This window comes from Gadus chalcogrammus, chromosome 4 (genome assembly GCF_026213295.1).
Source record: "Gadus chalcogrammus isolate NIFS_2021 chromosome 4, NIFS_Gcha_1.0, whole genome shotgun sequence".
NCBI classification, from domain to species: Eukaryota; Metazoa; Chordata; class Actinopteri; order Gadiformes; family Gadidae; genus Gadus; species Gadus chalcogrammus.
The window spans coordinates 12,589,970-12,599,969 of NC_079415.1; the positions used below are offsets into that span (position 1 = coordinate 12,589,970).

The following is a 10,000-nucleotide window of genomic DNA, read 5'->3' on the forward strand; positions in this document are numbered from 1 at the left end:
ACAAGAAGAAGAAGCCGTCCTACGCAAACACCAGTGCGCGGATCACAGCTAGCGAGGCGGGAAAAGATCTCGACAGCTCCATCTCACGAGCCCCGATTTAACGCCACGCGACGACGAAGTCAGACCTCGCGTGTTTTCCCCGGGATGCGAAGGCAACCGGATGCTGTCAAAATAAAATCAAAGAAGGAAATCATAACCAAACAATTATGAACATAGGCGACGCGAGGCTTCGCGTTTCTCTCCGCTTTGCTTTGGTCCGCTCTGTGGCGTTGGTCGTCGTTTGTCATACGCTGCGAGGGCGCGCGTGCGTGCGTGTGAGTGCGTGTGTGAGTGTCTGTGTGTGAGTTATTGTGTATGCGTGCGTTTGTGTGCTTGTCAGTATTTCGGATCTGCACACCGCTTGGGGTATGCACTGTGAAATGCAGCGTTGGAGATGTGATGTACAAGATGAGACAAGACGTGGACCATTTCGTAGTCTGTGCAAAAGTGGGTTTGTTATCATTGGTTAGCTACTTACACACGAACTTGCCACCTGTGACAAACCCTGGAAACAAATTGGAAATGAAGGAAAGAGGTTGCGCAGTCATGCTAGCCATCACACAGTCCAATGAAGGGGCCGGCTCTAGCCATGGGTCCCCGGGCGAGGTAAAGAGTTTTTTGGGTTTATTTCCCGGATTTCCTTCATCGAGGGCAACCGGAGCCAACCAGAAGGGGGTGCTCTATCTGACCGCCGATATTATGGCCTATGCCTTTAGCCGGCCCTGCCAATGACTGGCTATCAAACTTACTGTGTGTGTGTGTGTGTGTGTCTGTGTGTGTGTGTGTGTGTGTGTGTGTGTGTGTGTGTGTGTGTGTGTGTGTGTGTGTGTGTGTGTGTGTGTGTGTGTGTGTGTGTGTGTGTGTGAGGTTCATTGTTGGTGTGTGGTTTCATCGGTGAGTATTTATGCAAGCGCAAACATACGCCCGATGTATCTAAAGAATCCGGAACAAGTTAACAGCCTTCCTGTTCCTCACCTATAGGCCAACTTCCGAACACAACTTCCAAAATAATAGCAAGATGAAACCAAGGACAGGACATTCAAAGTAGTACATTTGGATGTGTGTGTTCTTTGACTGGTACAAGCTCTTCTTCTAATTCATCAGCAGAACAGACAGCGCGTCCACCAAGTAAACAATATCTTCATCCTCTCCTTTTATACACTATACTGTATCGAAGATTTTGTTCTGCAAAAGAAAATTAACCGCACGCACACTCAATATATTGAGTGTTTCGTTGAATGTGGCGAATGTCTTTAGTTCAGGTGCAGGAGAAAAAACCTTCAATTCATATTAAGAAACTAGGATATAAAGGGAGATGATTAACCTGCTGAGCCTCAGGGCTGTAGGGGTAATCCTCACTTGAAAGAGGAAGAGGGAAGGTCAGCTGTTCTTTGATTGGATAATGGACTGTGATTGATAACTGTAGAGTGTGTTTAAGAATCCTTGATGAGCCAATTTGTGATGAGATCCTTGGGCAAAGCATTGTTGGGGGCACAGGAAGAGGAATAGAACATAACTGAATGCAAATATTTTATTGCATTTAAATCACACACACACACACACACACACACACACACACACACACACACATACACACACACACACACACACACACACCACACACACACACACACACACACACACACACACACAGACAAACATCCCTCCCCACACACACACACACACACACACACACACACACACACACACACACACACACACACACACACACACACACACACACACACACACACACACACACACACACACACACACACAGATCTGTGAAAGTAATTTCAGAGATGCAACATCATTCTCTCCCTCCACATCCAATCTGACAGCTGACCCAAGTCCCGCAGGGCTCTCATTTGTCCCTCTGCTGCTCCAGATGACCTCATAGGGTCTCTTCTTGTGGGACTGACGGCAGCAGTTGTCTGAGACTATGCGCATGTTTCGTAGAAAACAGAACAGGAAGTTAATAAAAGACGAATAGTGCATTATAGCGTATACCTGGCACACATAAGCAGGAAAAATAGGAACAAGGAAAGATGAAAAGGGTTAAACAAAGAGATAGACAGACAAAGCACGCACGCTTGTTTGTTCAAGAGTCTGTTTTATAGAGAGACAGGAAGCAAAGAGGAAAGAGAGACCAAAGCAAGAAAGAGAGAGAGAGACTCAACCCAGGCAGGTATCATGTGGCACGTGATGGAAGGAGACAGAAGAAGGATAGACAGATCGCTAAAGCGCTCTCATTTCCTCAGGGAACAGTGGGGTTTGATTACATTAACACACTATGATGCTGCTGCTGCTGCTGCTGCTGCTGCTGCTGCTGCTGCTGCTGGCTAGCATCTCTTGTTTCCACTCCACTCCAAAACAACCAAACCAAACACAACCAAGCCCAACACAACGCAGCCAGGGCTGTAAGCGGCTGTTGGGCCATTACGCACACGTCAGAACACGAGCCCGGACGAGCTGCCGAGCTATCAGAGACCTCCCATCAGCAGGGAAGGTGTGATTGCTTACATGTAGATATCTGTCGGCTGTCAATCAGCAAACATCCAGTGTAGGTCTGAGGACAAAGGTATACATACAACTGACATAACAGAAGTTATTGTATTACTCAATGTGAAGCATTTTACCAATTATTCTTGTGTCTGACGTCATAGCGAACATACGTTTCAGGAGAAACTCACCATACGTCCATTTAACTATACGTCTGACATTTTGGGAGCATGATTTGGGCATGAGCTGTGAGGGAGATCGAAAGTGCAATAAAGTCTAGTTAGTCCAGGCCGATTGTTGTTGATCATGTCCATGGATCAATTTAGATCAATTAGGACCTGGCAGATGTGCAGAATCATGGCTGACCCCGGGGCTTAAAGAAAAACAATCCTATTTTCCCCAACAGACCTAATGCCATTAGCCTGCAGTCCGCACATAAATGGAAAGGACAAAAGGGAGGGGTTTCCTTAAAAAGCAGAGACAGAAAAACAGAGATGAGACCAAAGGAAGAGCAGTGACACAGTCGGGAGAAAGAACATACAAGGACTTTATGGGAAAAAATTGGAAAAACAACGTTTACATATTTTTCTAGTGGAGGACGATGAAAAACTGAAAAAGATTTGAGGGCTGGACAACTTTCCATCATCAAGAGACACTTTTTCACCTAACTGCACAGTTGGACATAAAAATACGTCATCTCTTTATTAACTAACAAAGTAACAAATTAGCATTCAACGCGTCAAAGTCACCGGAAAATAGCCCAGTTCATTGGTCCGTGAACAAGGGAAAGCGACCCCGTTAGAGAGGCTATGAGTATATTCACCGGGACCTTTCGCCTGCAGGACATCACCATCATGTACTTCACAGCCCTGGCTGCGCTGGTTCTCATCCTGGTGGCGTCGTACCAGGCCCCGGCCAGAGCCATCAACCCCCTGGACCCCTCGTCCAGCCCCCGGGCCCCCGCACCCCCTGCTCTGCCCATGCCCTTCCACGTGCCACTGGACCCCCGCGGTGACCTCCAGCTGGCCTGGAACGTCAGCTACGCCACGCAAGAGGTCTACTTTGAGCTGACGGTGGCCCACATACAGCACGGCGTGTTGCTGGGCATGTCCGACCGCGGGGAGCTGACCAACGCCGACCTGGTGGTTCTGTGGGACGACGGAGCCAAGAGCTACTTTGGGGTAACGGTCGTGACACTGATCCGTCGCTAGGCTTGTGGATGTATGCTGTGAGGGCAGGGGATAGCGGTGTAGATGGGATTTTGTGGTAGTCTGAAAGCTGAGGTTATATTTACATACATTCATGCATTTTGTGGAATTAATAAGTATAAAATCTAGACTCTATCATCAATATGAATCCTGAACATACATTCTAATATGTTACAAGCTAAATATGAAATTCAGGTACCCTATGATAAGTGTGCAACCATGTAAAACATCTGTTTGAACCGATTAGTCAATTAGATTGATACCTGCTGCACTGCCACTCACACAGACAACTAAAACACTGTCACCATCATTTTTGTTCAGTGAATTAAGAAAAAACATTTTCTCCGCAAACCAAACTTATACATAATAATACATGAATAAATGAATACATGTTCCAATACGCTGAAAAAAAGCAATACAAACATATAAATTATATAAATATCCAAATTATTTAGATTTGTAGAGTTATTCCGGTAATGTAAAATAAGTGAAACAGCATTTGTCTATATTTACAAAATATGCCATGCCATTGTATACTAAACATATCAGAAGTCTACAAATATAATACAACTTACATACATGTATAATGGATATAATACATGTTCCTGCCACTCATTTTAGAAGTGTAACAGGAAAAGAGCTACATTAAACTCCTGGTTGTGCAAGGAGGCAGAGCTGGACTGAAAGGCAATCGCTGAAAGGCAAAAGGATGTCATAATGCGCATAATCATGTGTATTTCATGATGTCACAGGATGTCTTGTGCTGTGAGTACCATCCTGTTGTTGAGTCACCAACATTTCCTGACAAGGACATATTCAATTATGTCCAGAAATATTCTAGTCTTTTCCAATGTGTTTTTTATGTTTTCTACGTCCTCTGTGCCTCTGGTTCTTTATCGCAAAGAAATAATGCAGCTGTAAGGTTGCGTTTCTTTATGTGCATGTACACACACACACACACACACACAAACTCACACAGACACACACACACACACACACACACACACAAACACACACACACACACACACACACACACACACACACACACACACACACACACACACACACACACACACACACACACACACACACACACACACACACACACACACACACACACACAGAAACACACACACACAAGGTCAGTTCATGAATAGGCAATCATACATAAGCTGCTGCAAATCTCTTCAATTACATCATATTCAATATATATTTGCCAAAATACACATTTCTTCCCCATAGGCCCTCCTAATATCATCATCTCAGGTATCACACTATGTCCTCTGAGGTTGTCATTCTATTAGAGGACCCAAATAACCTTAAACTAGGCTAAGGTTAGCCTAATCAAAACTTAGTTTGGCCATGTCTCACACGAGAAACGCTGGGGCAGTTTCAAAACACAACTATGTCTCCCCATAGTGACAAATCACTTAATAAATGAATGACCAAAACACCATTAGTATTACCAACAACATTCCTGCGCTCCTATACTTCAGCAAAGGAGGCGGTCCATTGCGATGTGACATCATGATGCACATGCCCCCTGATTGGCCCGGGGTCTAGCAATCACCTCCGCCACACCATCACCTCCTAACACAGTCGTCCAGCTGGACCCAGCTGTCCTGTTCAGCATCTGACTGGGGCCGTCTCACTACCACCCCTCCGCCCCTGCAGTCTGTCCCTCAAAATACAGTCCTCTGGTTTACCTGAGGACGGCCAGACTAGTCTCCCAAACAAACGAGTCATCCGTTCTAATCACCTTCATGCCTGCCATGCTAGATAATCCCTTTCCACGTGAATGCTTGAATGAAGACCCGAGTTTCTGGAAGTAACTTTGTGTTTTTAATTTTGGTTAGCATCACAGCGTACAGTGTGTCTCTGTGCGCCTGAAACACAGGTGGCTTTAGTATTGAGCAAATCAACATTCACTCACACAAATTAACTAAGTTCATAAAGGGGCAGATAGAGTGAAGGCAGCAATGTTCTCAAGCTTGCAGCAAAGCTTCCCCAGGGGTCAGGTACTGCATTATGGAGACAAAGAGAGACAAAATTGGCGCTAAGACCTCTGACCTGGAATAGTTACAGTTTTTCTCAATCGTTAAAACACGTTTTCTGAAACTATAGCTCAATTTCTCAAAACTCTAAACACAAACCTGAGAAGAGTTAATAATTTTGTCAAAACTACACAAATTCTTCTCAAAACAGTTTTTTTCCACCAAACACTAAACACAGCAATCTAATGAATATCTCTTAGAGAGCATAAATTAAACACTGGTGTGACCATTCAAAAGACTTCCATCAAAATACTATTTACATATGTTTTGGCTTTATGGGGCCATGTTACATATTCCAATGTATAAAATTGTTTAGAAATAGATTTGTTTTTTAAAGTTGCAATTAGGTGGTACATATAGTATAAAGACTGTAGCCATATGATAATACAATACTGTGAATATATCATATAAATATTGCATTGACACAATCGTATCAGAATAGGATACAATGCATATTTGTTTATCCAATGAGCTCCAATGGGCTAAACTCACAATCCCAGCTTCCCAGAGTCATACTGTACACCTATAGTTGATGCTGCAACATTGTTCTGACAATACACCAATGTCACCTATTTTGGTAAATTACAGTACAGTAATTGCACTGATAAATAAAACGAAAAACACTACAGTAAGAAAATGTTTAGACTGTCTTTCGGGGGACGTAATGAGGAAATCAGTGCAAGTACAAGTACAAAAAGGTAACAAAGCAAATATGTATTTTTTACTGCAATACAGTAAAATGATCAGGCCAAAGGACCATATCTACTACAGCACAGTAGAGCTCACGAGTCCTCTTTTATGCTCTGACACATGATTGAAGTGTTTTGCCAGTTGAGTTTGAACAGGCTAGAAGTGAGTTAAACTTATTGGTAATTAGTTGTTGCGTTTTTAAGGCCAGTGTGAACCAGGAGAACCAAGTGTGCTAAATGATGAGATTTGTGCTTAGAGTTCAGCAAAAATGTGAAAACAGTGGAATTGTGCTTAGAGTTTAGCAGTCTGGAGTCTTGTAGTTGATACATGAGCTTCAAGTTTTCAGAATTGTGTGCATAGTTCAATTTTTTGTGTGTATACAATCGAGAAAAACTGTAATAACCTGGATGTGACCGTGGCCAATTATTGTACATTGACTTATGAAGTACAATCGCTGTTATTTATCGAATCTTATAAAGCCAAAGAATAATCATGGACAAATTATTTTCAATGGAGATCAGGTTACTGAGAAAAAATTGATTTAAATAGTCTTGTGTTGTCACTCTATCATCAGCATATCTTGTGACACATATGAACATGACATGGCAGCAGCTACCATATCAACAAAGAATCTATTCAATGCTATCATCATTATTTCAAAACATGTTCATTTGATTGAAATCAACAGTTGAGTTTGCCACACGATTCAAAGGGAAGCGAGAAGGTAAACAGAATGAGAGTGAGAAAATGAGAGAGTCGGGGAGAAATAGAGAGAGAAAACGATTTCAGGTTCTATTCTAGGCAGACATGAGACGTTACAGGAAGGTAAAGCCAGCTCCTGTTTTCCTTTGGGATATGAATGTGCCTCTTGCCAGGCCTGGATCATTTTCAAGTCACAAGTCTCTTCATTTTACTGATTATCACCAATTAACTCTAAGTAGTATATTCAAGTCCTGATAATATGTTCTCTATATATTGGCTGCCTTCTGAATTGATCTACCTAGGTACTGAGGTACTGTGTTTGTTTCTAAGTCATGGCATGTTTATATATAAGTGTATGTGTGCATGTGTGTGTGTGTGTGTGTGTGTGTGTGTGTGTGTGTGTGTGTGTGTGTGTGTGTGTGTGTGTGTGTGTGTGTGTGTGTGTGTGTGTGTGTGTATATGTATGTGCACATGTGTGTGTGTGTGTGTGTATGTGTTGGTGTGCGTGTGTGTGTGTGTATGCAAATGTACGTGTGTGTGCGCGTGCACGTGTGTGTGTGCACGTGTACATGACATGTACACGCGGGCATGTTTGTGTGTGTGTTTCCGCAGGATGCATGGAGTGATGCAGAGGGTCATGTAACTCAGGACCAACAACAGGATTACCAGCTGCTGGAGGCCAGCCAGACCCCCCAGGGCTTCCACCTGCTCTTCAATAGATCATTCAGCACCTGCGACCCCAGGGACTACCTCATCCAGGTGCGCCACACACACACACACACACACACACACACACACACACACACACACACACACACACACACACACACACACACACACACACACACACACACACACACACACACACACACACACACACACACACACACACACACAGATCGGAACCTCAGTGTCCGTGCTTGTGTGCAGGTTTCTCTTCATTATCGTTCTGGCAAATATTGCCTTCCTGCTCCGACGCTGTCTGTTGGTGAACACAAGATGCCCGTTGTTTTTTTTTTACTACGTTGTCATGGAGATCTGTGTGGACGGCTCACACCACAACCCACCTAGATATGGAACGGCCTGTAGAGCAGAGCCAACCGGCTCTGTTCATGTTGATCCACATAGTGACATGATTTGAGTTGTAACACGCAGCTCCCCTATGAGCTATATTAATTAAATATTCGACTCCCTCCTGTCAAATGTGCTCTCTCTTGGCTTTGGTTCGTCTTCACGACGACTTATATAATGGTAAGATGTTTTATTCCCAGTATCAACTAGGACGACGATTGAACCCTGTTAAAGCCTTCAGGGGTTCAACTTTATTTCCACATTTAAACTCAGCCTACTTTCTTTCTGTAGTCATTTGTGGGTGGATCTTATTATCCAACTGACAGGGATTTGGGATACTTGTCAATTAGGAGCAGATAATAAGAATATTGCTCGAGGGGGATTATGAATTGGGAATTGGGGATCAAACTAGCTTTCCAAACCCCAGCCCGCCCCCTTATCTTCCCATTAGTATGTATTAAGTGAATAGGCTACAATGCACTGAACCAAATACATAAACAGTGTCCCCCCCCCACCCCCTGTCAGGATGGTACGGTCCACATCATTTACGGTCTCCTGGACCGTCCCATCGCGTCCCTGGACCGGCTCAACCTGTCCCTCATCCAGACGGGGATGCAGCGGGTGCTGATGCTGCGGCCGGACGGCCCGGCGCCCTCCCTGCCCCCCGACGCCCAGACCCTGGAGGTCCTGGCGCCCAACGTCACCATCCCGGGCAAGGAGACCACCTACTGGTGCTCCGTCCAGCAGCTGCCCCTGAACATGCCCCGCAACCACATAGTCATGGTGTGGATCACTTTACTACACTAGACTATACTGCACTGTACTACACTGTACCATACTTTACTGTACTAGACTACACTACACTACACTGCAATGTACTATTGTACTACACTGTACTATACTTTACTTTACTAGACTACACTATACTGCACTATACTATACTGTACTACACTGTACTATACTTTACTTTACTTTACTTTACTAGACTACACTGCACTGTACTACACTGTACTATACTTTACTATACTAGACTACACTATACTGCACTATATATATATACAATACTATACTTTACTAAACCGTGCTATACTGTACAATAATGTACAATACTATTCTTTATTATCCTGTACTATACTATGCTATACTATCCTATACTCCTTTATGTACTATACTATACTTTACTATCCTGTACTATACTTCACTATCCTATCCTATACTATACTATGCTATACTTCTTCACTGTGCTATCTTGTGCTATCCTCTACTATAATTACTAGTGAGTCATCTAGGAGAGATTTTTGAACACCCTTAGCTCCAATCCTGGTGTGCACAACAAATCGTTGAAGTGTATTATCAAAGGCAGCCAGGAAGAAAATATAGTTGAGGTGTCTGATGGAGAGGTGTTCCATTAATCAGGACCGCACAACGGACCAAGCAGGCTCTCACTGGAGAACGCAGTAGACCCTAAAGTAAAACCCCACGTATTCAAGATAAGATATGATTTTTTTACGGCCAATGATGAACATTGAATATAAATGCTGATTATTTACCGACATATGCACTGAACATTTCCTGGAATAGTAAATGTCCCCCTCTAAAGCTTACGGGGGCCCCTCTAAAGGTGCGGCCACACCAGACGCGTATCTCGCGTACTTCGCGTCTCAAATCGCCATTTTTTCCATAGGGAACCATTGGTTTAATACGCGTATTACGCGTTTCACGCGTATTAAGCG

At 43.7% G+C, this 10,000-nt stretch overlaps 1 protein-coding gene across 1 annotated transcript in view; it reads left to right on the top strand.

Annotated features, from left to right (window-relative positions):
* Positions 1-3,350: 3,350 nt before the first annotated feature.
* Positions 3,351-10,000, top strand: part of dbh (dopamine beta-hydroxylase (dopamine beta-monooxygenase)) — a 17,246-nt gene continuing 10,596 nt past the window's right edge. Inside the window, exons 1-3 of the mRNA XM_056588621.1 lie at positions 3,351-3,722; positions 7,809-7,955; positions 8,793-9,050. Coding sequence (XP_056444596.1) covers positions 3,351-3,722; positions 7,809-7,955; positions 8,793-9,050 — 777 coding nt within the window. The remainder of the gene's footprint in view (positions 3,723-7,808; positions 7,956-8,792; positions 9,051-10,000) is intronic.